At 38.3% G+C, this 26,519-nt stretch overlaps 1 protein-coding gene across 1 annotated transcript in view; it reads right to left on the bottom strand.

Moving 5' to 3' along the window:
• The window catches only part of PPP2R5A (protein phosphatase 2, regulatory subunit B', alpha), a 93,204-nt gene that overhangs the window by 21,767 nt on the left and 44,918 nt on the right, over positions 1-26,519 (bottom strand). Inside the window, exons 2-4 of the mRNA XM_006887967.1 lie at positions 24,783-24,979; positions 22,273-22,374; positions 1,765-1,857 (exon numbers count right to left, since the gene is read on the bottom strand). Of these exons, the coding sequence (XP_006888029.1) occupies positions 1,765-1,857; positions 22,273-22,374; positions 24,783-24,979 (392 nt within the window). The remainder of the gene's footprint in view (positions 1-1,764; positions 1,858-22,272; positions 22,375-24,782; positions 24,980-26,519) is intronic.

Here is a 26,519-nt window from a genome sequence, read left to right as displayed (position 1 = left end):
ACTGCACTGAAACAGATGAGAGAACGGTTTAAAAGGGATATATGATTAGGTATTAATTGTCATGACAGGAGTCCAGAATGAAGGCTGCACAGTGGAATGGACTTGGTGGGAAAGACTGTATAACAATCGAAGAGTTTTTCTTTTACTTTTCAAAGAAAAGAGCAAATTGAGGGGGGAGGGGAGAAAAGGGAAACAATGAATGAATGGAAACCCTAAGTCTCTGTAACCTTTCATTAAAATGAATACTAAAAAAAATAACAATCTTAACAAAAGACTTTATTTTGAAATAGCATAATCATACAATGAAACACACATCAAAAAGAATCAAGGAACTTTTAAACCTTATTCCTTATATAAGTGTCTAATTGTGCTTCTGAGGAAGAAAAGAATTTTCTTCTTGAGAAAAGTTATTATTAAGTCAGTGGGCTTAATTTAAATCTGCTGGCTATGTGCACACAGATAGGGTCACCTCTTGATATACATAAAAGCATTTAAGAACAGCATCTAGTACCTAAAAACTAATCACTAGTCCTCTGCATTCAAAGTAGTGCTGAGTTACAGCCACCCTCTATTTGGTTTCTGATTTTTCTGCAACTGTTTTATTTTTTAATATATAATAAAGGTCCAATATATACTTTTTAAATGTCTTCTGTATTTCTAAGTCTTAAAATCTTACCAAACAATTTATTTCAAGATGCAGAAACTGAAAATTACCACACAGTGTATATTTACTAAAGCAACACTTTGTACACCTCAGAGAATGGATACAAAAGCATAGTCATACAAATGGCTAAATGCAAATTAAGTCATGCCTTCTCAGATAATCAGGCATCTGGAGTAGAAGATGGAACATGGGTTACTACCCTAATTTTTGTTTGTGTCCTTCAAACCTACTGAATGTAATCTAGTATCTTCAATACTCCAACCTCTTTAGAGAAAGAGACTATTTAGGTAATTTTTCCTCTCAACCTATTATCATGAACATATTTAATACTGCAATACTAGACTTCATTGAGAACTATGAAAGGAAGTAATTGTGTACTCATTTCAGTTTCCAAAATAGAATGCCATTTAATCTGACTTTCCTTCATGACTGAAATATTCTTTATTCTGTTAGCATATAGCTAGTTATTCAGTATGAAGAGCTACTTCAGTGGCTGAAGGACATTTTTTAGACTGGTAGTGGTCTTTTAAATCCCTAATGTAATATGTGCATTGATACCTATCTCAAACAAGAGAAATTAGATCTACAAAAGTTTGGCCTATTTCATAATTTTGTCTAGGGCCAGTCAATTCCACACAGTTAGCAGGCATCATGTAAGTTTCATTCTTCTTCCTTTTCTTCTTAAAGATACCATTTTCTCTGTGGGTTAGAAAAAGGTAGCTAGACTGCCTATGATGGGAAGGGAAAAGTAAATGATATTTGATAACAGGAACTACAAACTTGCAACAATGCTTCTAATTCTGCTCCCTCCCCGGTTTATCATTTCATTATCACAATGCTTAAAACAAACATATGTAAGTTCAAAGACATTTTAAAAATTTTATACTTAATGGATTATATTAAATTTTCTCTTTGGTATTGCAGAAAGGCTTGCTTTAAAAGATAATTTTGCAGATTCAGGATTTCATTGGATTGACTTCATTGGATGTTTGCCCCAAACTATTTAATTTTAATTTTACTTGCAAGAATATTAATAAGTGCTGTCAAACAGAAATAAACAAGTTTTTAAAAGACTAAAGTGACAAAAAGAAATTCCTTACCTGCTGTACAAACTTCTGATCAATATATCTCTTTGCAATGCTAGGCTGGAAATCAGGACTCTCCAAAAACCTCAAGAAGAATTCATACACCAACTGTGAGAGAAAGAATCAAATAAAAATTGGTATCTATAAAATTCTACCTTAAAAATCCATCTTTCAAAGTAAAAACTTGGTATGGGTGATAGAGGGATCAATTAGGTAAGTTTTAAAACAGTTCTGTTGGTGTGTTTTGTTGTTGTTGTTGTTTTTTAATTGTGTCTGTCTCTCTGTGTATAAAAAAACCCCACAGTTTGATCTCCTAAAGTGGTAGATTTCTGGATCTCTTACTTTGGATCACCACCTGAAACATGTTTACTACAAGGGTTAGAAAACAATGTCATGCAGAAGACACTTAAGACTACTACACTGCCACTCATATTCACCAGTAATATATTCCTTCTGCAGCCTTTCATAGAAAAGTAAAATGGATTTTAAGAAGCAGTATGTTGGAGAAGAGTATGATTGCTAGAAGAACGAACAAGTTCGTCCTGGAGACGGTAAAATCAGGCTGCTTCTTGGAGGAAGGATGCTGAAGCTTTGTCTGACATACGTTGGCAATGTTGCCAGGAGGGACCAGTCCTTCAAGAGGGGCGTCATGCTTGGAAGGTTGGAGGGACAAGACTCTGGGTAAGATAGATGGACTGACTCAGTGACTGGGATAATGGGGGTGGTGTGTTGGAGATGATGAGGTTAGCTCAGAATAGAGCAGGATTCGAAGCTGTTGTACATAGGGTCTCGGTAAGCTGTAAGCAACTCAATGGCATAACAATAGCAGCATACCAATAACAAATAAATTTAAAAACCTCAAACGTTTCTAAAGAAACTAAAGTAAAAACATAAATAAAATAAAAAGCAGCTTCTATACACACTTAGGAAACAATGAACCAAATTATGTAAGTAAAGGGTTAGGGAATAAATGTTGGTATACCACAGCAGATGCAAAGTCACAGCACACAGCCTACTTTAAAAGTGCCAAACATCATAAAAATGACAGCAGAATCACATTTGCTGCCACCAATTATATTTAAGACAGTTACTTGTTTTAGGCTACAACATAGCTCCATGTACTTCAAAGAGAAAGGCAAAGAGTAGTTTTAAAATTTTTAACTTGGTACGTATCAAAGGCCGATTTTTAGTCCTAGATATACATTGCTTTTGTTAAATTGTTATTTTTCACAACACTGAGTCTTCCTATCCATGAACAGGGCACATTTTTCCATTTCTTTAGGATTTTTGTGTCTTGTAGAAATGCTCTTTAGTTTTCTTTATATAGGTCTTTTTTATCTCTAGTTAGGTTCACTCCCAAGTATCTCAATTTCTTGTTGACTACTGTAAATGGGGCTATCTATGGTCATCTGATATTCCACAAGGAAATCAAAGCTATCAAATGGGGAAATGACAACCTCTTGAACAAATGGTTCTGGTAAAACTGGACTGCTACTTGCAGAAAGCGGAAACAGAATCCACATCTCACACCATACACAAAAATCAATTCAAGGTGGATCAGACATCTGGCAGTCCAAGGTATAAAGAAACTGCCAAATACAGCCAGAAATGCACAATCTGAAGGGGATAAAATTGATGAATGGGACCTTCTTAAGGTTAAATCCATGTGTGCATCAAAACCTTTTTCCAACAGGGTCAAAAGAAAACCTACAGACTGGGAAAAAACATTTGGTAATACCATCTCAGACAAAAAAGTCTTAAAAGTTTACAGAATACTCCTAGGCCTCCACACAAAAAAGGACCGATTACCCATTATTAAATGGGCACAAGACATAGAATTTTCAGAGGAAAATAATCTGAATGGCAAGCACACATGAAGAAATGCTCCAAATCACTGGCAACAAAAGAGATGCAAATAAAAACCACAATGAAGTACCATCTCATTCCAGTAACAGTGGCAAAGTTTAACAGGGAAGCAAGTAATAAATGCTGGAGAGGACGTGGTGAGAAAGGAACTCACATTGTTGGTGGGATTGTGAAATGGTACAACCAATCTGGAAGGCAGTTTGGCACTTCCTCAAAAAGCAGAACATAGAAATTCCATATGACCCAGCTATTCTACTACTTGGAATATACTCTGAAAAAATGAGATCTGAAGCACAAATGGAGATTTGTACACCAGTGTTCATAGCAGCATTATTCACCATCTCAAGAACATAGAAAACAGCCCAAATGTCCAATTACAAACAAATGGATTGAGAAATTAACATTCACACAATAGAATACTATGCAGTATGCAGGAACAATGATTTGGTAAATTATTACCTAACTTGGGAGGGACTGGAGAGCATTATACTGAGTGAACTTAGTCCCACAAGGACAAATACTGAATAAAACCATTATTGTAGAATGAGTATAAGGATGGGGGGGGGGGAGATGGAAGCAGAGATGAGGATGTGCAGGAGGAGGAAGGGAGCTGTATCATTTGATAGGGGGGAGGGTGAGAAAAACTGAAGACTATGTTCTCAAAAACAATGTATTCAAATTTTATAAATAAACCAGTAGTATAAAAAAAAAAATAACCTTATCAACAACAGATCTGAACCTTGCCCTATCCCAGACCATTCTCATTATCTGATATGCTCCAATCCGAGATCCATCCTGTTGGTGTTCTTCCTCTTTCTCTGACCTTCCACCTTTCCCAGCATAATGTTCTTTTCCAAGGACTGTCCCACTTGCCAATATGCCCCAAATATGTGAGACCATCCTTGCCTCTAAGGAGCATTCTCATTAGACTTCATTCACATTAAATTTGTTTGTTCTTTTGGCAAACAATAGAATCTCCAACAGAATAATTTAAAGGCAGCAAATCTGTCATCCTAATTCACTGTCCAATTTTCAGATGCAAAGAAGTAAATGTAAGCACCTTAGTCTTTAAACTGATATTGTTACTCTGTAAAACTTTATAGAGAGGCCTGTGACAAAAGATTTTCACAGTGAAACATGTCTTTTGATTCCTTAACTGCTGTTACCATGAGTGTTGACTGGGGTTCCAATTAAATAAAAAATTACTGACAACTTCAATCTTTTCTCCACTATCACAGTGCTGCCTATTGGTCCTGTACTAAGGCCTTTTGTTTTCTTGATGTTGAGATGTAATCCATGTTAAAAGTTTCTTCTGTTCTGTAGCAAGTGCTTTAAGTCTTCTTCACTTTCTGCAAAGTTACGTTATCTGCATAACGCAGGCTGTTGGTGAATATTCTTCCAGTCTTGATGTCACACTGTTCATAATAACCCAGCTTCTCAAATGATTTGTTCAGCATGTGTACTGAACAGGTATTGAGAAAGAATACAACAGTGACACACACCTTTCCTGATTTTAAACCACACGTGTTCTATCATACAGCAGCTTCTTGGTCTAGGAATAGGTTTTGCATGAGCATTATTAAATGTTCAGGAGTCTCATTATTCTCAGTGCTATCCCATAATTTGTTATAATCCAAATATTCAAATGTCTTTGCAAATCAATTAAAAACACATAACTATCTTTTGAGTATTCTCTGTTTTCAGTCAAGGTCCATCTGACAAAAGTAATGATATCACTTGTTCCACAGCCTCTTCTGAATTAAGCTTGAATTTCTGGTTATCTTCATTCGATGGTTTCAGTCATTTTAAAATAATCTGCCCAATATTTTACTTGCATGTAATATTAATGATATGGTTCGATAATTTCCACATTTTGTTGGATCATCTTTTTTTGTGAATTGGAACAATTGTAGATCATTTCCTGTCTGTTAGACAGGTAGCTGTCTTCTAAGATTTTTGGCACAAATTAGCAAATACATACAGAGCTGCATCTGTTTGTTGAAACATGTCAATTTCTGAAGCCTTCTTTTCCACCAATGCCTTCAGTTCAGCTTGGACTTCTTCCTCAATACTATTGGTTCTCGATTATATGCTACTTGCTGAAATGTTTCAGTGTTTACCAATTTTTTTTAGGTACAGAGACTCTGTGTATTCCTTCCATCTACTTTTTTATTTTTCTGGAGCTAAATTCACTTTCATTTTGTTATAAAAATCCACTATATGTGGTGGCCACACCTGGAGACTTGTGTGTGTGTATCTTTTTAAATATGTATTTTTCCCCCCTTATATGGTCCATCATCCATGAAGAAAGCATTAAAAGACAGGAGAAAAAAAGACCAAAGTGGATGGTACAGAAACTCTGACAATTCCACTATACTGCAGAGAAGCCAAAACAAAGGGAAGAAATAATAATGTAAAAGATCTATATTCTGTAGAAGGCAGTACAGCACTTTCTCAAAAAGTTACAAATAGAGATACCATTTGACCCTGTATCATTTAAGATTTTGCCCAAAGAATCCTTCACTATTGCAACTCGAGGCCTGACTTTTTCAGTTCTTTCAACTTGAGAAATGAAGAGCATGCTCTTCCCTCAACTCCAGTTCTTTGCACATTTCGTTGTCTCAAGCTGCTCTTAGGAATCTTCTATATAGGTCTTTTTTTGGGGGTGAGAGGGGGGATTTCCATTCATTCATTATTGAACTTTTTTCCCTTCCCAACCTTCCCCCCTAGTACACTACCCTCTTGGAAAAGTAAAAGAAAAATTCTTTCATTGTTTTACAAACCCTCCCCCAGTCCACTCCACCATGTAGCCTTCACTCTAGACTCCTGTCATGACAGAAATACCTAATCACATATCCCTTTTAAACTGTTTTCTCCCTCACCTGTTTCAATCCATTATACATTATTGAACCCGTCTTTCTCAGTCTCTCCCCAACCCCAAGGTCAGTCCTATCTTACAACAGTGGCACCATGCAGTATTTGTCCTTTTGTGACTGAGATACTTCACTCAGCATAATGTCCTCCAGGGTCATCCATTTTGAATAATAATGCATGAGAGTTCCTTGTTTTTCAATGCAGCGTAGTATTCCATTGTGTGAATATACCACAGCTTCTCTATCCATTCATTTGTTGATAGGCACTTAGGTTGCTTCCAACTCCTTGCCATTGTGAACAAAGCCAGGATAAACATGGGTGTGCATATATCTGCTTGGACATCAGTTGTGGTCTCTTTAGGGTATATTCCCAGCAGTGGAATTGCTGGGTCAAATGGTATCTCTATTTGTAACTTTTTGAGAAAGCACTGTACTGCCTTCCACAGAATATAGGTCTTTTACATTATTATTTCTTCCCTTTGTTTTGGCTTCTCTGCAGTATAGTGGAATTGTCAGAGTTTCTGTAACATCCACTTTGGTCTTTTTTCCTCCTGTCTTTTAATGCTTTCTTCATGGATGATGGACCATATAAGGGGATAACACTTTTGGGATCTAAGTTAGTAAAGGCTGCTCACTCCTGCTCCATCCTCACAATGTCCACTGTGCTTAAACCCAGTGTCAATCCATCTTGTTGGGGCTCTTCCTCCCCTTCTTTGACCCTCTCCCTTTCTGGAGGTTTTTTGTGGCATCCACTTCCTAAATAACATGCCTCCGGAAACTCTATGAACTTTGATAAATGTCCATAAGAGGGGTTTCAGGCCTTTTGTTCATAGGGTTGCTATGAGTCATACTTAACTCAAAGGCAATCAACAACATACTTAGTAGGAATATGAACATTTTTACTATTATACTTGTTGGGTTAGTACCACCTCATCTCTAATCCTCCTTGGGTTTCCCTGGCTAAATTAAGCAGGTGGAAGTTGTTCATCTTTCTCTCTGGAGCTGCTGGTGGATTCAAACTGCCAGTGGGGTTAGCAATGCAGCTCCCTATGAACTATGCCACCAGAGCTCCTTTTTATACTTAAGGACTTAGAAAGATATCAGAGGAACAAAAAGAAATTGATGCCCAACTGTTTATTCACAGTTAATTTTTGAAATTAACCAACTATGCAAATAATCTTGTTTTGGGATGCACCTATGTGAAAAAGATATACAAAACATAGCACAGCTTGCCCAGCACTGTCTCATAGTTGGCCACACAGTTTCAATGACAGTACAGTTATTCATGGCCAATGATGGCCTAGTTATAGTATAAAGAGATGATATAAGTCATTAGATAGCCCTAACAAGCTAATTTTTTAGTTACAGAGAAAAGCAGATCAAAAACATGTAAGATGGTACTTAACCCAAAGGTACAATAATTGGTCTGTCTTTTCTTGGAGAAGCAGAGGAAGAAGGAGAATTAACACCTAACTGGCATGTGTGTTTAATTACCTCCATGAACCCTTCCTTGCCTCCTTTGCTACTGAAAAAGTAGATAGTCCCTGCTTATCACTACTGAATGTTTTAAGCAAAGAGTCTATAGATGAATCCTGATCAACGGAGGGGAAATGTGGAATAGAATTTCAAATTCTCATGGAATTCAGACTCTCTGGAGCCACTGAAGTTGGATAACCAACTTCACCCCATTCAAAACTACTGCTTTGAGATTCTCAAAACTTCAACCAGAACTACTCTCTGAGGTCACCTTTAAAGTAAACTTGAGTTTATGTAACTTGTAAGGAACATTACATTGAACTATTAAGAAAAACACCTATGTGGGACTAAATTTGAAAACTGAAAAATTGGGTAAGAAATTTGGCGGATGGTTATAAAACTTACACTAAAACCACAATATGCATTACACACACACACACACACACACACACACACACAGAGTTTAGAGGGCAATGAGTTAAATAATTTCAGAAAAGTGTGAATGACTATACAACTGGAGTGTCACTGAATCGTTCATGTAAATGGTGTATGTTACTGTATGCATTTTACCACACAAAAATATAAAATAAAATAAATGACATACAATGTGAGTAGGGGTGTCAAGGACAGTGAGATTGGCTTAGGATAGGACACAGTTCAGAACTACTGTGCACAGAGTCACTATGGGTCGCAAACGATGGCACATGGTAATAAGCAACAACACAAAAATTATATGACACATTATTAGAGCCAGAGACAGAAATGCCCTGCATCACTGTGGCATAAAGTCACAAGGCAACTTTTAAGGAGGAAATGTGTGCCCTGCATTTGATAAATAATGAGTTTTGGACTACTGGAAGAGGAAGGTTTCACAGAAAGGAAAAAAGTAGGTAGTTTTGATACGTAGACAGTGTACAGTCATGTTGATGTGTGTGGAATAAAAAGATTCAGAACCTCTATGCAGATCCCTAGTTCTGGGAAAGCCCTCATTGGAAGGTGGAACCAGTGGAAAAATGAGTCAAATAAAGCATACATTAACCTATATATTCCCTCTTAAGATTCGCATCATAAATACAGGCATTAAGACTTAACAGTTTTATGATTAATTAAATGTTCTTTGGGAGAGGTATATGACAACAAGCTCCAAATCAAATAGAACTCTCTTGATGTTCAAATCTATACTGTATTATGTCTTCTTGTTGCTGTTGTCGTCATTATTGTGACCCTATGCACAATAGCCCTAAATCCTGCTCTATCCTGTGCCAATCTCACTCTCTCTGACACACCTATCCCGCTACCCAATCAATCTATCTCTCATCAAGGGCCTTCCTCTCCTGCACTCTCTCTCCACCCTCCCAAGCATAACGTCCCTCTTCAGGGACTGGTTCTTCCTTATAACATGTCCAAAGTATGTCAGATGAAGCTTCAGAATCCTTGCCTCCAAAGAACAGCATGGTCTCACCCTCTCTTAGTTTGTTCTTTTAACAGTTCATGGTATATTCAATACTCTCTTCTCCAACACTGCAGCTCAAAGGCATCAATTCTTCTTCTATCATCCTTAGTCATTGTCCAGCTCTCTGACACATAACAAGTGATTGCAAAGACCATAGCCTGTATCAGGTGCACCTTAGTCTCCAGACTGACATCGTTGCTCCTCAGCACTTTGGAGAGGTCTCTAACAGCAGACTTTCCCAATGCAATTCATCTTTTAATTTCCTGGCTGCTGGTGCCAAGAGTGTTGATTGTGGAGCCAAGCAAACTAAAGCTGTTAATCTCAATCCTTTATCATGATGCTGCCAATTGGAGCAGTGGTGAGAATCTTTGTATTCTTGATATTATTGATATTGATTATTATGTTTAATAAAAGTTTAATCTCCATTATATATTTGACATAGAGAATATTAAGTAACTAGTCAAGATCAGCAGGGAACTGATATTTATACAATTTTGTCAATTTAACACCACTGCATAGATAGCATAAAAGAATATAAAAGAATGCACACCCATGTTTACTGCTGTCCTATTCACAAAAGCAAAGAGATGGAAGCAACTCATCAAATCGTTTGTTGATGGGCCATCAAGTGCCCTTCAACAAACAAATGGATAGGAAATGGTACATTCACATAATGGAATGTTAAAGAGCACTGAAAAACAAGGAACTCACAAAACACTACACAACCTGGGAAGCCTGGAAGACATAATGTTGCGTGAAATATCACAGTCACAAAAGGACAAATAGAACATAACACTGCTGTGATAAAATAGGACATGGGGGAAGGGTTAGGGAGAGAATGAGAAAAGAGTGGATATATAATAAACACTGCAACAGAACAGATGAGAGGAAGAACTATCTGAAATGAATATAATGAGTAGGAATTATATGTATGACAATAATCTGGAACAAGGGACGCATTGTGGGGAGAGAGGGAGGGATGTTCAACAATGAGTTCTTTGTTGTTGGTTTTTTTTTTAAAAAAAAAGAATACAAGAGTATCAAAACACCTGTTTAAAAGTTATCCCAAATAATGGTAAAAGAACCACCAATAAACTACAGAGCTGAAGGCCTTTCAATTAGCATAATTAAGATGGTTTTTTGTTTATTTTTAAATTCAGTGCTTGATTAGAATAATGCCTGACACAATGATGCCTAGCATGCAACACATATTCAATAATTATGAATGGATGAAAATTACAGAAGTTCAAAGATTCTTTTCTGTGTATTCACTAAATTTTCTGTTTTTCTATGTGAAGAAATAACCTGGCTCAAGAATATAATCATCAGGGCTGCAAAGAATTGACATTTTCGGCAATGAGTTCTGTTCACTAAAATGGGCAAACCTCACGTATTCTGTGAATGTGTGGTTCATGTCCTACTAGGCGAAACAGAACTAAAATATATAAGGACTGGAAGGTAACTTTACCATCCTTTCTACTGTAAGAAACAAGATAAAGAAGAACAAAACCAAAGTTTCTGCTGTTAGGTGCCAATGAATCAATTTAGATCATCTTCACTGATGTGTGGCAATCTGGAAGGCACAAGGTTTGAGTTTACCAAGCTGTTCTACAGATGGTTGGACAATCTCCTCTGGGGTGATTAACTTGCCTCTGAAAACCCGCCAGAAAGTCAGCTATGGGTCAGTTCAGACTTAATGGTACACTACCACCACAATCTTATAGAAGTGGGTCACCTTGTCTCTTTCCTACAGAGGCCCTGACTGGGTTTGAACTATCAACCTTTGCATTAGCAGTCACGTTTCCCTAATAGGAGCTCCTTAGAACCAAAGTAAGCAAAGGGAAAGAAATAATAAAAAGAGTAGGATGAAAATTAAGTGAATTAAGAGTAAAGAAAAATAACAAAGAGAACCAATGAAGCCAAAAGTTGGTTCTTTCATAGAAATTCCCTATGACCCAGTCATTCCACTGCTTGAAATATACCCAGAGAAAATGAGAACTGAGTCACAAATGGAGACTTGTACACCAATGTTCACAGAAATGTAAGAACTTGGAAACAGCCCAAATGGCCAATCATAATCAAAAGGATTGAGGAATTATGGTACCGTCATACAGTGAAATACTATGCAGCATGCAGGAGCAATGATTTTGTAAATACTACCTATGTTGGGAGGGACTGGAGAGCATTATGCTAAGTGAACTAACTCAGTCCCATAAGGACAAATACTGTATATGACCATTATTGTAGAACATACATGAGGATCCAAGGGGAAAAGGGAGGGGGAACAAAACCAAAATAAACAGAATAAACAAAATTCACACTACTTTCTTACTAGACATAAGCATTTGACAAAATCTGAAATCCACTTATGTTAACAATACTGAACAAACTAGGATAAGAGAGAACATTCATAATCTGGTGAAGCACAATGACCAAAAAACCCTGCTCTGTTAACACCACACTTAACAGAAAAAGAATGAGTATTTTTTCCCCTAATATCAGGACATCCCTGACGGACCCTCTTGATTTTGAACCATGTAGAGTCTCCTTGCTCTGTTCTGACGACTGCCTCTTGGTCCAAGTATAGGTTTCACATAGGCAAAATCAAATGTTCTGGGATTCCCATTCGTCTCAGAGTTAGCCACTGCTGCTTGTGATCCACACAGTCAAAAGCCTTTGCATAGTCAATGAAGCACAGATGCACATTCTTCTGGTATTCTCTGCTTTCTGCCAAGATACATCTAACATTAGCTATAATATCCCTAGTACCATGACCTCTTCTAAATCAAGCCTGCACATCTGGTAGTTCTCTGTTGATATATAAAACTCCAATCATTTTTGGATAATTTTAGTAGAATCTTGCTTGCATGTGATATTGATGATATTGTTCGATAATTTCCACTCTGTTGGGTCACCATTCATTTTTGGATAATTTTAGTAGAATCTTGCTTGCATGTGATATTGATGATATTGTTCGATAATTTCCACTCTGTTGGGTCACCATTCTTTGGAATGGGAACAAATATCGATCTTTTCCAGTCAGTTGGCCAGCTGGCTGTCCTCCAGATTTCTTGGCACAACTTAGTGAGCACATACAGGGCAGCGTCTGTTTGTTGAAATATGTCAGTTGGTATGCCGTCAACCTTGGAGCCTTGTTTTTTGCCAGTTACTTTCAGAGCAACTTGAATATCCCCATAGGCTCTTGCTCATATGTTATTTCATGAAATTCTTCTGTCAGCCAATTTCTTCTGATACAGTGACTCTATGTACTCCTTCCATCTTCTTTTAATGCTTCCTGAATCATTCATATTCTACCCAAAGTATCCTTAAGTATTGCCAACCGTGGCTTGAATTTGTTTTTCAACTCCTTCAGCTTAAGAAATGCTGAGCAAGTTCGGCCCTTTTCATTTTCTGACTCCAGCTCTCTGCACATTTCATTATAGTATCTTGCTTTGTCGTCCCAAGCTGCCTTTTGAAATTTTCTGTTTAGCTCTTTGATTTCTTGGTTTCTTCCTTTGGCTTTGGCTTCTCAGCGCTCTAATGCAACATTTCGAGTTTCATCTGACATCCATCTTGGTTTGTCTCCGTACCTTTTCAATATGTATGCAGAACAGATCATTTGAGATGCTGGGCTGTATGAGGACGAAAGTGGTGTCAGGACTCATGAAGAGTCATCAACAACCTGCATTATGCAGATGGCACAACCCTGCTGCTGAAACTGAGGAGGACCTGAAGTGCTTGCTGCAGAAGGTCAAGGACTGCAGCCTTTAATACAGATTGAAGCTCAACATCAAGAAAACAAAGATTCTCACCACTGGGCCAAGTGGCAGCATCAGTGTGGATGGTGAAGAGATTGAGATAGTTAACAGTTTCAGTTTACTTGGCTCCAAAGTCAACACTCGTGGTACCAGCAGCCAGGAAATCAAGAGACGAAATGCACTGGGAAAGTCAGCTATGAGGGACATGTTAAGAGTACTGAAGAGCAAAGATATCAGGCTGGAGATTAAGGTGGACCTGATCCAGGCTACAGTCTTCGCAATTATATGCTATGCACTGGAGAGTTGGACAATGACTAGGGATGACAGAAAGAGAATTGATGCCTTTGAGCTGTGGTGCTGGAGAAGAGTCTTGAATATACCATGGACTGCTAAGAGAACAAATAGGTTTGTCCCAGAGAGGGTGAAGCCAGAATGCTCCTTGGAGTCAAGGAGTCTGAAGGTTCATCTGACATACTTTGGGCATGTTCCAAGGAGGGACTGGTCCTTGGAGAGGGACATCATGTTTGGGAGAGTGGAGGGACGGCGCAGGGGAGGAAGACCCTTGATGAGCTGGATTGATTCTGTGATTGGGGTGGTGGGAATGAGTGTGTTGGAGATGGCGAGGTTGGCACAGGATCGAGCAATGATTAGGGCTCTTGTACTCAGGGTCACTAAGAGTTGCAAGCGACTCGATGGCACATAACAACAACAACATCAGGAACCAGAAGGATGTCTGTGCCTGGCATTTCTATTCAGTATTTTACTATGGGTTCTAGCCAGGTCAGTAATGCAAGAAGAAATATAAATCATCAGATTGGAAGGAAGTAGTAAAATAATTTGTAGATTAAGAATCAACTGAAAATTTACTAGAGCTAATAAACAAGGTGAATAGGACACAAAATCAATCACTCTGGAGGCTGGGCTGGACTCACTAAAGAACAATTGATCTACTATTATCGTAAGCCTTTAATTTTAATTTGAACTTGCATTATGAGAAGTTGATGGTATGTTCTACAGTCAGCACCTGGCCTAGTTTTTACTGTTCATACTGAAGTTCTTCAGCGGTTCCTTCCACAGATCTAATCAATCTGATCCTGTGCATCCCATCAGGTGAAATCCAAGTGTATAACCTGCATTTATGGTTCTGATAAGAGGTATCTACTATGAATAAATCACTGATTGTTCAGAATTCTATCATTCTATCCCCAGCCTCATTTCCGTTATCAAGTCCATATTTTCCAAATACTGATCCTTCTTCTTGATCCCCAACTTTTGCATTCCAGTCACCCATTATTATTAAAGCATCTTGGTTACATGTTTGATCAATTTCTGACTATAACAGTTGATAGAAATCATCTATTCCCTCCTCGTTGGCTCTGGTATAGGCACATAAACCAACTGCTAATATTTAAGTTCAAATGAAAACTAAAGAAGGTTAAATCATATCCATAGGAATCAAAATTTTACTTTGAGTCTATCTCCCATATATTTAAAAACCAATTCAGGAATAGGTTTGAGGCCTTGAACAATAATGAATGAAAGCCAGATAAGCTGTGGGAGGATATGAAGAATATCATTCATGAAGAATGCAAAAAAAACATTACTAAGAGGGAAGAAGAAGAAAAGACCAAAATGGATGTCAGAAGAGACTCTGAATATTGTACAAGAGCACTGAGAAAACAAAGCAAAGGGAAGAAATTAAGAAGTTAAGGAGCTGAATAGAAGATTTCAAAGGGCTGCTCAGGAAAACAAGGCAAAATATAATAATGAAATGTGCAAGGGGCTGGAGTCATAAAATCAGAAGGGCAAACTTGCTTAGCATTTTGTAAGCTGAAAGAACTAAAGAATAAATTCAAGCCACGAGTTATAGTGCTTAAGGATGCTATGGGCAGGATACTGAATAATTCAAGCTGCATTAAAAGCAGAGGGAAGGAGTATACAGAGTCACTGTACCAAAAAGAACTGGCTGACACAGAAGAATTTAAAGGACCAACACATGACCATGAGGCAATGGTAAGAAAGGAGGAAATGCAGGCTGGTCTAAAGGACTTGGCAAAAAATAAAGCCCCAGGAATTGATGGAATACCAACTGATGAATTTCAACAAACAGATGCTATCCTGCATGTTTTACCAAGTTGTGCCAGGAAACCTGGAGGACAACTGCTTGGCCAACTGACTGGAAGAGAGCGCTATTTATTCCCATTCCAAAAAAAGGTGACCCAACAAGAGTGTGGAAATTATTGAACAATAGCTTGGAAGCAGGTGTGGCATCCACTTCCAAAATAGCTTGCCTCCGGAAACTATGAACTTGGAGAAATGATGAAAGTTATACAAGTATTCAAGTCTTTTGTTTAAAGGGTCACTATGAGTCTCCTATGACTCGATGGCACTTAACAACAGCATCACTAGTATCACATGCTAGCAAAATCCTGCTGAAGATTATTCATAAAAGACTTGAACAGTACATTGACAGAGAACTCTCAGAAATACAGGCTGGTTTAGAAAAGGCTGTGACACTAGGGACATTATTGCCAATGTCAGATGGATCTTGGCAGAAAGAAGAGTACCAAAAGAATGTCTTATCTGTGTTTCATTGATGATACAAAGTCATTTGACTGTGTGTTGTTATGTTGTTATGTGCCGTCGAGTCACTTGCGACTCATAGTGACCCTATGTATAACAGACCTAAACCCTACTCTATCCTGTGCCAATAGCACCTCTTCCAACACACCCATCCCAAATACCCCAGTCAGTCAATACAGCTCATAGAGGGCCTTCCCCTCCTGCGCTGTCCCTCCACCCTCCCAAGCATGTCCCTCTCCAAGGACCTGTCCCTCCTTACAACATGTCCAAAGTATGTCAGACGAAGCTTCAGAATCCTTGCATCCCAGAAGCAGCCCGGTTTAACCCTCTCTACTACAATAAATTGTGGCTAACCTTAAGGAAAATGGGAATTTCAGAGCACGGAAACACTGCATGGTTCAAAATCAGGAAAGGAGTGTGTCAGGGATGCATCCTGTCCCCGTACCTTTTCAATCTGTATGCAGAACAGATTATTTGCATGGCTGGGCTTTATGAGTAGTGTGGCATCAGGATTGGAGGAAAACTAAGTAACAACCTATAATATGCAGATGACACAACATTGCTTGGTGAAACTGAGGAGGACCTGAAGCACTTGCTGCAGAAGGTCAAGGTCTATAGTCTACAATATGGACTGAAGCTCAACATCAGGAAGACAAAGATTCTCACCACTGGGCTGATTGGCAGCACCATATTAGATGGAGACGAAATTGAGGTTGTTAACGATTACAGCTTGCTCGGATCCACAATCAATACTCTTAACACCAGTAGTCAAGAAATCAAAAGACGAACTGCATTGGGAAAATCTGATGTCATGGACCTCTTCAGAGTGCTGGAGGGCAACGACGTTAGTCTAGACACAAAGGTGTGCCTAATATAGGCCATGGTCTTCTCAGTTACTTGTTATGCTTCAGAGAGTTGGACAATGACTAAGAATGACAGAAGAATAGATGTCTTTGAGTTGTGGTGCAAAAGAGTCTTGAACATACCATGGACTGCCAAGAAAATAAACAGGTCTGTCTTGGAGAGGGTGAAACCAAATCTCTCCTTGGAGGATAGGATTTTGAAGCTCTGCCTCATTCACTTTGGGCACGTGGCCAGGAATGAGATCAGTCCTTGGAGAAGGACATCATGCTTGGAAGGGTGACCCCGCAGGAGAGGGTGACCCTGGATGAGATGGATTGATATAGAAACTGGGGCAGTGGGGGTTGGTGCGTCAGAGTTATTAAGATTGGCTCAGGACAGGGAAGAGTTCAGGGCTGCTATAATAATAGGATCGCTATACACTGCAGGCAACTCAATGGCACATAAAAATAGTAACATACTATGAAAGGTTTGGAAGCAGGAGTGGCATCGACTTCCTAAATAATATGCCTCTGGATACTCTGAACTTTGATAAATGTCTACAGTTGTAGAGGGGGGTTTTGGGCCTTTTTTTCATAGGGTAGCTATGAGTCAAACACGATCAACAACAACAAAAACTATCACATGTTAAGGACCTCTCCAGAAGACTGAAGAACAACGATGTTGAAGAACAGCAATCTGGAGATTGAAGTATGCCTGACCCAGGCCATAATCTTTGCCATTATTTTCTATGCATCAAAAAACTGGACAATGACTAGCGATGACAGGAGAGTTGATGTAGAAGAATAATGAATATATAATGGACTGCTAGGAGAACAAACAGGTTCATCCTGGAGAGAGTAAAACCAGGCTATTCCTTGGAGGCAAGGTTTCTGAGACTTCATCTGCCATACACTGGGTATGCTGCAAGGAGGGATCAGTTTCTGGAGAGGGGCATCATGCTTGGGACGGTGGAGGGACAGTGCAAGAGAGGAAGATCATTGATGAGATGGATTGACTCAGTGAGTGTGGTAATGAGGGTAGTTGTGTCAGAGCCATCAAAGTTGGCACAGGACAGAGCAGGGTTCAGGGCTATTATACATAGGGTCACTATAAGTTGCAAGTGACTCGACGATACATAAAAACAATAACAAAAACAACCATCAGATGAGCTCCACAGGAAAAGATAGGGCATTTTCTTTCTACTGGACAACCAGTCAACTGAATATTCTTCAAAATGAGCAGGCCATTCTTGGGTCCTTTCCTTACTCTACCCCTCATTCCTCCTCTTACATTAAGGAGGCCAAAACTTTCTTGAGTCTGGGGAGGAAAGGGGTAGGAGCTCAGTAACATCATCTTTAATTTGGTGCTCAGAAGCTCTGCATATGTGTAGGGGGTGGGAATTTGCATGTGGGCTTCTGGCAGATATAACAGTCCTCTAAGGCAAAAGCTATACCCACTGGTGATACTACAGATGCTGGCTCCCTGGCTTTGCTGAGAACATCGGGGGGCAACCTAGGCCACACCCACTGCCAGCACAGATAGCTCTGGCAGCAGCCTAAATGGCTCCAAGACTCCACCTTGTGGTCTTGCCCCACAGCTGACCACACCTGATACCAGCCCAACAGTCTTGAGTTATGTTCAACTCAAGGTAGAGACAGCAGAAAACATAAAAGGGACAGTACAGAATTCCCTAAGTGGTACAAAAGACTATAATCAGAGAAATCCTGTTTCACATTGAGGGAGGGATTCAGAAATTCAATGAGTCAGAAAGTATGCTGCATACTCTCAGAGGGTCAAAGACTCCCTCCACCAAGTGGCAGCAGGGAAAGGTAACAATTTGACAGCCATAACTGTGGGCCTGTTCCCATACCACGCTCACTGCAGATCCCAGAACATAGTAGCTCAGAGTGCCTACACATTCCGTCAAAGCAAGGTTCAACACATATCCCACCTGGCTAGACCACTAACTGGTTAGATACCACTGACAACCATCTACCTCTAACAAACTGCACTGCACAGACAATGAACAAATAACACACAATCCCCATCAGTTACCACACACATCAGAAGAAAGGAAGTTTAAAAATCTACAATAACAATGTTACCACAATGTCCTGGAAGCAGCAGGTAACATCAAACCACACAAAAAACTAAAATAAGATGTCACCAAATGAGTGGTCAGAACACAGAATCAATAAATCTTCCAGAGGAAGAAAGAGTGATAGCATTCTCTGAGAACAAATTCAAAAGAGCTGGCCAAGTGTGTTTGAAGAATTGAAGGAATCCATAAGGGAACTCTGGTGGCCTACTGGTAAAGAACAACAGAGAAATTAGAACATTCTCAGAAATGCAGAAACTAAGGGAATTTGTGAAAACAATCCCAACTTTCCAGTAAATACTGAAGGAAGTCCTCCACACAGAGACAGCACATACAAGTGGACAGTGTAAAGGAACTACAAACAACACAAAAAAGTACCCAACAACAAAATAGCAGAAATGAAACTTTGCCTAGCAAATACTGCACTGAGTGTGAATGGTTTAAATAGACAAGTTAAGAGATAAAGAGTAGCATAGTTGATTAAAACTAAACCCATCAATATGCTGGATATTAGTGACATATCCGAGATGTGAGGATAAACTAAAACTCAAAGGGAGGGAAAAAATATACCAAGCAAATGGCAACCAAAAAAAGCAAAAGTGGCAGTATTAACATCTGATAAAATAGATGCCAGGGTGAAAAACAGCATAAGAGACAAGGTAGGATATTATGTAATGCTCAAAGGATCAATAAAACAGGATATCACCTTACTTAATATCTACACACCAAATAAATGATAGGGTTGCAAAATACACAAAAGAAATGTTAACAGACTTAAACAGCAAGATACCACCACAATAGTAGTAGGTGAGTTGAACACACTATTCTCACAGAAAGACAGGACAACTAGTATATCAGTAAAAGTGCAGAAGAATTAAACTACACAATTAACAAACTTGATCTTATAAACATGCATAGAACTTTTCGCCCAACAAAAACTAAATATAGTCTTCTTGAGTGCACACGGAACATTTTCCAGAGTAGACCACATGTTAGGTCAGAGGAAACCTTGACCTACTACTCTGAACTACCTACTACAAAGCATCTTTTCAGACCACAATAATGAGAATCAACAAGAGGATAAAGGAGAAAAACACATGCACTTGGAAGCTAAATAACACCTTGCTTGAGTCCCAAAGACTCAGGAATAAAATTGTTGGAACTAGTTGACCAATGCAGCAGAATGGCAGGATACAAAGACCAACACAAACAATTTAGTTCAGTTTCTCTACAGTAACAAAGAACACACAGAAAAGGAAACGAGAAAATGAATACCAATTACAACAGTTAACCACAAAATGAAACACTTAGGAATAAATCTAACTAGAGAAACAAAAGATCTATATAAAGAAAATGACAAAAACTACCACAAAAAAACTAGAAACAAAAAGAGACCTAAATAAATAGAAGAATATACCATGTTCATGGATAGGAAGATTCAATATTGTGAAAATGACAATTTTACCAAAAGCAGTCTATAGATTCAAATGCAATCCTAATACTGATTACAATCTTCAAGAAGATGGAAAAGACAATTCACAATTATATTTTGAAAGAAACTTCAAATAAGCAAAAAAATAAAGTATGAGGCTTAACAATCCCTGATGTCAAAACCTACCATATAGTTGTAGTAATCAAAAAAGTATTATGGTACTGGTTCAACTACAGACATATAGAACAGTGGAATAGAATTAAGAACCCCAAAATCAAACCATTCACTTATGGTCAACTAATTTTTGACAAGGAGATGAAATCCATTAAGTGGAGAAATAACATCCTCTTTAATAAATAAATGATGCTGGCAAAACTGGACATCTATCTACAAAAACCATGTCTCTACTAAGGAGGATGCTGGCTGTTGGTTTTGTGTGTCTGATCTAGGCCATGGTCTTCTCAACTGTTTACTATGCCTCTGAGAGCTGGACAATGAATAAAGATGACAGAAGAAGAATTGACGCCTTTGGGTTATAGTGCCGGAAAAGAGTACTGAACAAGCCATGGACTACCAAGAAAACAAACAATCTTTCCTGGAGAGGATGAAATTAGACTGCTCCTTGGAGGTATAAGGATTCTGAAACTCTCTCACATACCTTAGGGCATTTTGTCAGGAACGGCCAGCCAGTTCTTGGAGAAGGGCATTATGCTTGGAAGATTATAAGGTCAGTGTAGGAAAGGAAGACCCTGGATGACATGGACTGACAGACTGTGGCAATGGGCGTAGGTATGTCAGAAACAGTAAGGTTGACTCAGGACAGGGAAAGGTTCAGAGCTGTTGTTCACAGGGTCACTATGAGTCAAAATCAACTTGGCAGCACTTAACAACAACAGTATCTGCAGAAAACGGAAACAAGATACACATCTCATAATGTATACCAAACTCAACTCAAGGTGAAATTAAGGAGGTAGGGGTAAAATAAAAAACTTTCCAGATCACCAGAGGAAAAAAACAGAAATAAATTTGGAAGTCCTAATCTATGGACTTTTGATTTCTGACTGTTGGTACCAAAAGTGTTGACTGAGGAGCCGAGCAAGCTGTAACTGTTAAAAACCTCAATCTCTTCTGCATCCATCATGATGCTGCCAACTGGCCCAGTGCTGAGAATCTTTGTCTTCTTGATGTTGAGCTTCAATCCATATTGAAAATTACAGTCCTTGACTTTCTGCATCAAGTGCTTCAGGTACTCTTCAGATTCAGCAAGCAAGGTTGTGTCATCTGCACAACATAGGTTGTTGATGAGTCTTCCTCCAATCCTGATGACACATTCCTCCTCATACAGCCCAGCTACTGGATGATCTGTTCTGCACACAGATTGAAAAGGTATGAAGACAGCACACATCCCTGACCAGCAGTCAGGATATCAAAGTCAAATTGCATTAGGTAAATCTGTAGTCAGAGACCTTTCCAGAGTACTGAGAAGCAACGATATCAGTCTAGAGACTAAGGTGCACCTGATCCAGTCCATGGTCTCTGCAATTACTTGCTATGCATCAGAGTTGGGTAATGGCTTAGGAGAATAAAAGAAGAACTGATGCCTTTGAGTTGTGCTGCTGGAGAAGAATCTTAAGCCCTGCTCTGTCCTAAGCCAGTCAGTCTCATTGACTCTGATACATCTACCCCATTACCCTAGTTACTGTATCTCTATCTCATTCACAGTCTTCCTCTCTGCCCTGTCCCTCCACCCTTACAAGCATAATGTCCTCCAAGGATCAGTCCCTCCTGGCCACATACCCAAAGTATGTGAGGTGGAGTTTCAAAATCCTAGCCTCCAAGGAGAAACTTGGTTTCACCCTCTCCAAGACAGACCTGTTAAAGTTTTCTTGGCAGTCCATGGTACATTCAAGACAATCTACATTTTGTAGATGACACATAAGAAAAATTTAACAACACAATGAATAATGAATGTCTCTTTTTTAAAAAAAAAAAGCTCCTCAAGGAAGTAATTCATCTCTCTTATGGAAGGAAAAAAGTCTAGAGAACAACTTTTCAAGCAATATTCTGAGAAGAAAATGGTTTTTAACAGACAATTTAGAGGACAAATTTACGAATTGCCAATACATAATTATGTTCCATACTTGAATATGAGGCCAAGAGGCCTCAAGTGTGGGCTCATCTTCTTCTGGGTCAAAATCTGGGTTATCACTTGGAGGAAGGGTCCGGAAGATGTTAGCACTAATCTATAAAGAAAAAGAAATTTACGTTCTTTGATGTATAGCTGGATTCAACAACACAAAATAAAATACTTTTAAGATCACTCTATCTAGGAAAAGCATTAGGTCATTCTCTCATTTCTATACCAAGTAACTCCTACTCCTTCAGACCCTAAGCTACTGAACCACTGAGTTCTTCTATAAATTACAAGCTTTCACTCCATGTTTTTACCTAAAAGAAAAATTTGGGGGGCAAGTTTACTAACTTTACCTATTCTTATTCTCATGTTAACCCATATTTACAACTCTAAAGAAATTTTATAAAACATTTCCATTCTTATACATAACAGACACTGTAAGGAGGGGACTGAAACAGAATAACCTTGCTGTTATGATGACACAGTTTAATATCCTAAGATTATTTAATTTAGTGTCTCTGAAATTTAAAAATAACCTATCATTTTAGAGTCAATATAGTATTTACAATTTCATTCTTCACATATATCTGTCTTAGTGCCAAATGACGTATCCTATTTTTCTAGTAATATACATATTCCACAATTCTTTGAAAAAACAATGAGCATACTAATTGACCAAAAAGTGCAATAATATTTAAGGCTACATTATTTAAAGACTAGAAGCTTGAGAGAGAGAAACTACTTGGGAGACAGAATGAGAAAAGGGATGATTAGTGGTACTAGCAAGATACCAAATTATAAAACTACTATAAAATGGTATCTAAGGTAGGCCAAATAACTGTTAATAGTTAATTACTATAACCATAAAGCTCAGAAATTAAGAACTTATAGTTGTGACCAGCTGGAACTCAAAGCCAGTACATGAGACACATGAGCATCAACTTAACAAAGAGGAACAGAAACCATAGATTTTGAAAAATGAAATATAGCACCTTTCTCAAACCTAAACTATTGTTAAGTTAGTTTTGATACAAAGGGACCGCAGAGGCAGAGAAAAACTGTCTAATAGGCTGTAAAACTATTTAAAGAAGCAGAATGCCCTATCTTTTTCTCAGTGTAGCTAGTAGGTTCAAAATGAAAACCAGAAGGCTTAATCACTGTCACCACAGCTCCTTAGAGCGGATAATTTGCCCTGAGATCACACTAATTATTGTTGGTAGGGAAAAAAAAAAGTCACTTCAGAAGAAATTAGCCTGTAGACTAATAAAATCAACTATATATAACAAATAAAACATAATTTAAAGAAATATTAAATGAGTCGGCTTGACTATTGTCATAAATCAATCAAGTATTCAGAAATTAAAGAACACATAAAACTACCAAGTAAAAATACTTGGGCAGAGAAAGTGAAGGCTAGAATACACAAATATACAAAATAATTTTACTTAAGTAAAATTGAGTACTTTTAATATCTATATCAATAATTTAGTAGAGATTAAATAAGGATATCTTCTCTAAAAATTGATAAATGCAAGCATTTTTTTTCTTTGATAAAACTAGAAACAAAACAGGAAACATTATACTCTGTATTTTTATTCTAGAATTTTTCTTTCCTTTTTACTATTGTCAGACTTCAGAACATCAAGTTTATTCTGATTAATGTTTTCTCTGTAACTAAGTCTTGAAAATTTTTAAGGTTTTTTTGTTGGTTTTTTTTTTAAATTATTTCCACAAGCCTGTGGCTTGTGAATGAAAACCAAATAGTATGTTAGGCCACGCTTACCTTTCCTACATTGTGCATATAGAAGTGGAGGGGAGCAAAAGGAAAGCCACATACTTGCTATTAGCTTTTATTATGTATTCCACACTCTAATTATGCCAACTAAATTTTCTGTTAGTATATAACAGTATATTATTAACAGTATTTTATAATCCTAAAGAAATTTCCAAAGTCTGATGCAGGGTAGGAATGAATTACTAATAACTATTATGTTGGCAGTAATTATTTTTCCACATCCGAGCCTTAAAAAGATATATTTATACTGTTTAAGTTCTAAAAGATTCTACATTTCAAGGTATCACAGAATATACAAATGTTGATACTGAAATGCTCTAAATTTTTCCCTTACCCACTACTTAAATGTAGAAATCACTGGTTTCTCATGGTCTTTTCATTCTCCTTTATATGTTCTCTCAGTAACTATTCACTCCTATCACATTAATTATCAACCTGTATAATCCTGAAGCTGTAATTCTTCCCTAAACTCTTGATCTTCATGTTCATTCTGGCAGCCACCAGCAATTAGGCAACTGAACTCCCAGCTATTAAAAACAACGAAAGCCTCACTGAAATGGGCACACGCTCTTTTACATGTGATGGCTTAAAAAAATATTTTGGAAAAAAAAATATTTTGGGTATAAAATACATTTTTAAAAAACATTCTGTTTCATTTCTAAATACACCTCAGATCTTACTTGAATTTATGTATCTGAGGAACATTAAGTCTAGAGGCTTACCATTTTTACTATATCAGAATACGCTGATTCAACAATTACACCACGATTAGTTGAAACATACTCAACCAGTTCATTTAGTGTTGCTCTTTTAATTTCTTTGCTCTTCAAGTCTGAGACAGAGTCCATGAAATCAAACAGTATGCAACACTGCTGCAACTTCTGACAGAAAAGCTCTTGTTGTTCATTTGATGTGGCATCTGTAAATGAAAAGAGAAAAATCTACTTAAAAGTTACCTTATATTTATTCATTTTTATAGAGGCTACTCATGCAGATAATTAAAACCTTTCTCAGAAGCACAATCAGCAGATGGGCAAGACAAATAGATATGGGCAGGCAAAAAGACTAGATCCATGACCATGCATACACTCTAAGAAAATGGGGCCTAAGAGCACAGAACTGTGAATACCTCTGGAACAGCTAGAGGGAGTAAATAGTGCAGCCACTCACCACTGCAAAACAGAAAGCAGATTAAAAGCCCATAGCCCAGCCCCAAGGTACCTCCAAAGCCACACTAGCAGCAAGAAGTTTGTTTATTCATTATTGACTCACAGACTTTACTCAGCAATAGTACTGAGAGTGGAGTTTATTAGGGAAGTTGGGGGGAGAGGGAGGGGCAAAGAATATATTCAATTCAAATCCAGGTTTTAGCACAGCAGTCCCAAGGCACAATTCTTGAAGTAATGTAAGGTGTAGTTCCAGTTCAGCAACACAAATTCAAGCTTCTGGCTTCCTCATCATCCAGCAAAGTTTGCCTCAGAGTAGTTTTAAGTAAGACTCTTCTTTAAGTATCCAGCAAGAACAGCAAAAAAAACTTTAACTGTGACCTTTATCTCAAGACTCAATCTGGCTATACTTTACCAGTGTCTTCACCACCATCACGAGAGTCTGGCTACAGTCTTCCTCAACTTCTACCACACCTCATTTGTGGGAAGCGTCTCACAGCTGTTGATTATTTGCAAGACCCTATGTCTGCAGTTATGTTAGCTGGAGACCAAAGGGGCTAAAGTAATGGCTAAAACATCCCCAACGACTTTAAGGTAATACCACACATATATTGGCATATTTCTACATTCACATCTGTATATACCGTGAACACATCCATGCATATGTTGATGTGTGCCATCAGGTTGGAAACAACCCACAGATGACCTTCCAGTGGGTTTTCAGAGGCAATATATTGCATGGGAAGAGACTGCTCAGCCTCCCACAGAGCAGCTGGTGGAATCAAACCACATACCTTTGGGATTATTACAGTGCAGTTTCTTATCACCTGGCCACTAGAGCTCCCTATCCATGTATATGTTGTTGTTAGATGCCAGAATCAGGAAGACTCATGGTGACCCCATGAACAAGAGATCTGAACAACAAACCTGTCCTACCCTGTGCCATCCTAACAATCTCTAACACAAACCCACTGCCACAGTCACTGCTGTCAATTTACCTGGTTGTGGGTTTTCCTCTCCTTTGGCATACCTCCATTTTTCAGAGCATGATGTGCCTCTCCAAAAAATTAGCTCTCCTAGCAAAACACCGAAAGTACATGAGACAAAGCGTCATCATCTTGGCCTCCAAGGAGCTCTCTGACTACATGGTCTCTAAGACATACACTTGTTCTTTTGGCAGTCCATGGGATATTCACCACTCTTCTCCAACACCGCAGTTAAAAGGTATCAATTCTTGGCAAGCTCTGGTGGCCTAGTGGCAAGAAGCTGCACTGCAATCCCAAAGGTGCATGG

Source organism: Elephantulus edwardii, unplaced genomic scaffold (genome assembly GCF_000299155.1).
Source record: "Elephantulus edwardii isolate Elephantulus edwardi_28Jun2011 unplaced genomic scaffold, EleEdw1.0 scaffold00063, whole genome shotgun sequence".
Taxonomy (NCBI): Eukaryota; Metazoa; Chordata; class Mammalia; order Macroscelidea; family Macroscelididae; genus Elephantulus; species Elephantulus edwardii.
The sequence above is the reverse complement of the archived record's forward strand: the minus strand, read 5'-3'. Positions and strand labels throughout refer to the sequence as shown.